This window comes from Carlito syrichta, unplaced genomic scaffold (assembly GCF_000164805.1).
Source record: "Carlito syrichta isolate Samal-C Ts95f unplaced genomic scaffold, Tarsius_syrichta-2.0.1 Scaffold287782, whole genome shotgun sequence".
Taxonomy (NCBI): Eukaryota; Metazoa; Chordata; class Mammalia; order Primates; family Tarsiidae; genus Carlito; species Carlito syrichta.
This window is the reverse complement of record NW_007231878.1, coordinates 12,990-17,850: the sequence shown is the minus strand read 5'-3', so window position 1 is coordinate 17,850 and position 4,861 is coordinate 12,990. Positions and strand designations below refer to the sequence as shown.

The 4,861-nt window shown below is 42.4% G+C and overlaps 1 protein-coding gene across 1 annotated transcript in view; it reads left to right on the top strand.

Moving 5' to 3' along the window:
* Positions 1 to 4,861, top strand: part of LOC103255067 (cytochrome P450 2G1) — an 11,379-nt gene that overhangs the window by 5,581 nt on the left and 937 nt on the right. Inside the window, exons 5-8 of the mRNA XM_008053035.1 lie at positions 265 to 441; positions 1,806 to 1,947; positions 3,416 to 3,603; positions 3,722 to 3,863. Coding sequence (XP_008051226.1) covers positions 265 to 441; positions 1,806 to 1,947; positions 3,416 to 3,603; positions 3,722 to 3,863 — 649 coding nt within the window. The remainder of the gene's footprint in view (positions 1 to 264; positions 442 to 1,805; positions 1,948 to 3,415; positions 3,604 to 3,721; positions 3,864 to 4,861) is intronic.

Sequence of the window (4,861 nt, the reverse complement as noted above, 5' to 3'; positions counted from 1 at the left end):
ATATATATATATATATATATAGAGAGAGAGAGAGAGAGAGAGAGAGAGAGAGAGAGACTTGCGATAACTGAAGCAGTGGAAAGTGAAACCGCAGATAAGGGGGAATAACTACATGAATATGACTGAGTTTCCGTGAGCCAAAAGGGCCTCACCTAATCCTTAGATCCACCACTGGATTCTGAGCCCACGTGTCTGACTCCAGACTCAGCCCATGCTGGTCCCTGGCGCCCGTCACTAACAGATCCCCTTTGCCTATTCCCACAGCTATATGACATGTATTCTGGAATCATGCAATATTTGCCAGGAAGACACAATCGCATCTACTACTTGTTAGAGGAGCTCAAGGACTTCATTGCCTCCAGGGTCAAGATCAATGAAGCATCTTTTGATCCCCAAAACCCTCGTGACTTCATTGACTGCTTCCTCATCAAGATGCACCAAGTACCTCCTTCCCTTCCCCCAACCCTTTCATCTCCCTCAATCTCTAGTACCTGCAACTTTAAACACTTCTGCAAATGTTGAGCACAAAAGAACAAATATTATATCACATGGTTTCCTTTTATCTCTAGATTATATATAGGAATTATAAAAAGTACACTCTCTGACACCTTTTTTTTTCCTGTGATGCATGACCCAGTGACAGCACCTCCTCCATAATAGGTGCTACATTCACTGGGCCTCCTGTTTTGTTTATGCAGTGACTGGCTTTCCTACAAAATGGATGTCCCTGTAACTAGTCCCCCTTTGTGATGAATTTTCCACTAATTAAACCTCCTCCATAATTGGTGTCTCAGTGACTAGCCCTCCTCTATCATGGGTGCCCCAGTGACTGGTCTTCCCCTGTGAAAAATGCCCCAGTGACTGATTCTCCTCACTGTTAGGTGCTCCAGTGACTAGCTTTCCTCTGTGATTGCTGCCCCAGTGACTGGGACTCCAAAATAATGGGTGCCTCAGTGACTGACCCTCCTCCATTATGGATGCCCCAGTGACTGTACTTCCTCAGTGATTTGTGCCCAAGTCACTCGCCCTCTTCTGTTATGGGATCCCAACTGACTACCCCTCCTCTGTGTTAATTGCTTCTGTGATTGGCCCTCATCTGTGATGGGTGTTCTGATGACTGGCTCTCTTCTGTGACAGCTGTCCCAGTCACTTGTCCCCCTGTGTGATGGGTGTCTCAGTGACTGGCTTTCCTCTGTGAAGGGTGTTCAAGTGACTGGTTGTCCTCTGAGATCTCTGAACACCTTTAAATGATACTTTGAATCTACAAATTTTCGGAACATGGAAACTTAAAATCCTACACTTTTAATCTTATATGACAGAGACTTACAACTGTAATCTTTAGAGTCTTAGAATTTGAAAAACTTAGAAGTTTGAAGTCTTTAAACTTAAGAGTTTAAACTTAAAAGTTTAATGTCTTACAGGTGTAGAAATTTAGAAGCTTAATGTTTCTGTAGCATCAGTTCCTAGAGTTTTATACATTTATATTTTTACATTATGGGGCCTTATCATTTGGAAGTTTAAAATTGTACACTCTAGTGTCCAAAAATGTTCAAATCTTACCAGGCTCTCCACTTTCTTCTCCTTCCATTCTCCCTGCTATTCAGTCCTCTCCAACCACACTGGCCTCTTTCTTGCTGTTTCTTGACACACCAGGCATGGTCCTACCCCAGGACCTTTGCCCTGATTATTTTGTCTCCCGGACACCCACTTGCTTTATCCCCTTATTGTCTCCCTGGACACAGGGAGAAAATATGAAAATAAAGACAGAAGAGGATGGTTCTGTTTACTGTCCCCCTCACTTTCAGGATAAAAACAATCTCCACACGGAATTCAACCTCAAGAACTTGGTCCTCACCACTCTGAACCTCTTCTTTGCGGGCACAGAGACTGTGAGCTCTACACTACGCTATGGATTCTTGCTGATAATGAAGCATCCTGAGGTGGAAGGTGCGTGTCCACCCTAAAATGGGTACCTCTCACTCCCAACAGAAGAAAGACTCTTGAAAACTTAGAATGAATCCCATAGTCTTAGACTTTTCACCCTTTAGAGCCTCAGGACATGAAATCTTGAATTCTCTGGCTTAGGAGGCCATTTAATTTAATCTACTTAGTGTGTGTATTTGTTTCCTATAAGCTTAGTAGTTTAAGACAACACAGATTTATTATCTTTCAGATCAGGAGTTCAGAAATTCCAACAGGCTTTCACTAGGCTGAATCCAAGATAGAATCTGATGCCATGCCTTTTCCAGTTCTTAGGAATGCAGTCCTTGCCTCCCTGGAATCATGACCCTTTCTTCCATCTTCAAAGTCAACAGCCTAGCAAACATCTCTTTGCTTCTACTGTCACATCCTTTTAAACTCTAATCCTCCCGCTTCTCTATTATACAAACACACATGATTATATTTAGGGCCAATCTGGATGATCCAAGATAATTTCTTCATCTCAAAATCTTTAATTTATTGGCATCTGCAAGGTCCCCTTTGTCCTTCTGTCATCTTTATGTACATAATCCCTTTTCTTAGGATTAGAAGGTTTCAGGGATTAGGAGTCAGATATCTCTGATGGCCAATATTTAGCCTACTACACTACCAAAGACAAATGGATTCCATCTCCCATAAATTAAAATCTTGTCTGGCTGGGTAACTCCGATTATGAGAAACTCATTTCCTAAGGAAAATCCCCAGTTACGGTCCCTCTTCCTACTAATTTCTCCTGGTACAGAGGATGAGTAACACTCACCTGATTCCACTCCAGTGTTCCTAATCTGACCACCATTGTCTGAGTTGCCTTTTATTGAGCTAAATAATCAAGTATTTACTGGACACCTTCAATATGCCAAGCACTGCCCTAGTGACTTGCATACTGGACTTTATGTAATGTTCACAACTCTGTGACCCTGTCAGGCCATCACACTTATTTTAAAGATGAAACAGAGGCTCAAAAGGAGACGTTATTGGCTCCAATAAAGTGCAGAGAGAGGTAACTCTACTAATGATTATCGTAATCACTAGCACACAACTGCTTGTCATTTGTTTCAGTCCTGTCCTAGTTACCTAGCATGCCTCTTTCTCATTTTGTCCAAAATCTGTGCATAAAAGCCCAACTAGTACCAGGACACTACCCTTATCTTCAGCCTTCCATGGCTCCTTGGTACTTTCAAGTAAAGACCAAAGCTCAGAGCTAGTGTTCAGGCCTCCAGGCTGTGTGCCTCCTGATGTCTGATAAGTATGTGTTGAGCACCACCAATGTGTCAGTTGTTAAATACAAAGAAGCAGTCCAAATACGCCTGGCCTGAACCTCAGAGCTCACTTTCTGCTGGAGATAGGAATGCATGACCTGCCCTGGTTTTGCTAACAAAAACACCTCCTGTTCACTCCTGTGTCCTTTTCTGCTATATTTTCTGCTTGTTTCCAGCTAAGATTTATGAAGAGATTAACCAGGTGATTGGACCACACCGGCTCCCAAGTGTGGATGACCGGGTCAAGATGCCCTACACAGATGCCGTGATCCATGAGATACAGAGACTGACAGACATCGTGCCTATGGGTATCCCCCACAATGTCATCCGAGACACTCATTTCCGAGGCTACCTTCTGCCTAAGGTAGGGTTGAACTCTCATGGTTGACCATTTATCGTGCACTGAATCCCTCTCTCCACCTGGCTCCTTACCCTCATTATCCAACAATAAGTTGTCCTGACTCTCCCCATTTCCACCCCAGGGCACAGATGTGTTTCCCCTGCTTGGCTCAGTCCTCAAAGACCCCAAATACTTCCGCTACCCAGATGCCTTCTATCCCCAACACTTCCTGGATGAGCAGGGCCACTTCAAGAAGAACGAAGCCTTTGTGCCTTTTTCCTCTGGTAGGTTTCTGTGGTCTGACTTTCCCCAGATGCATGCTAGATTAACCCCCAGCCACTGATCTGTATTTGAAATTCAAGTCAAAATGGAAAGTTGAAGGTTATATTATAGAATCATAAAATTCCAGAAATCCAGGCTCAGGGAATATTAGAATCATTGACTGTGATAATTAGAAAAAAATGTTAGAACAATAATAGCACTAAACAGGAGGTCAGCAAACCTTCTGTTGAGGACCAAATAAAAAATATTTTCAGTTTTTCCAGACATATGGTCCCTGTCTGAACTATTCATCTTTGCCTTTGTACTACAAAAGCAGCCCTAGACAACATGTAAATGAATGAGCATGTGTGTGAGCCCCAAAAGCTTTATCTGTGGACACTGAAATTTAAATTTCATTCAAGTCTCACATATCACAAAATACTACTCTGCCTTTTTTTCAAACATTTATTTTATTTTATTGTAAAGATGTGGAGTAAAAGTTAGGATTAGGTACATAATTAGTTTATGTGCAGATGAGGTTTAGGCCCCCAGCTGGTCCCCACTTCCCCTGGCTTAGGGTCAGGTACCCTTAATATCATTACATGTCCCCTCCCCTCAATCCTTCCCTGGGCAGTATCCCACTACTGCGAATTCCCCTCTTATAGTATTATGATAAATGTTCAGGACCCACTTATGAGTGAGAACATGTGGTATTCATTTCTTTGTTTCTGTGAGAGATCACTAAGTATGATGGACTCTAAACCCATCCAAGATGCTGCAAAGTTCATAATTTTGTCCTTTATGGCTGTGTAGTACTCCAAAAAGCATTCCTGGCTTGCAGGCTACATGAAAACAAGCATCAGGGCAGATTTTCCCAACAGACAGTCGTTTTCCTACCCATGGCATAAAATCTTTGTGTAAATCTTTTTTTAAATTTCCTATTTTAAATATATGGGCTACAATTCAGGGTTAGGTATACAGATGTTCATTATGCTGGTACCCTTGTTGAGATATGCCCATC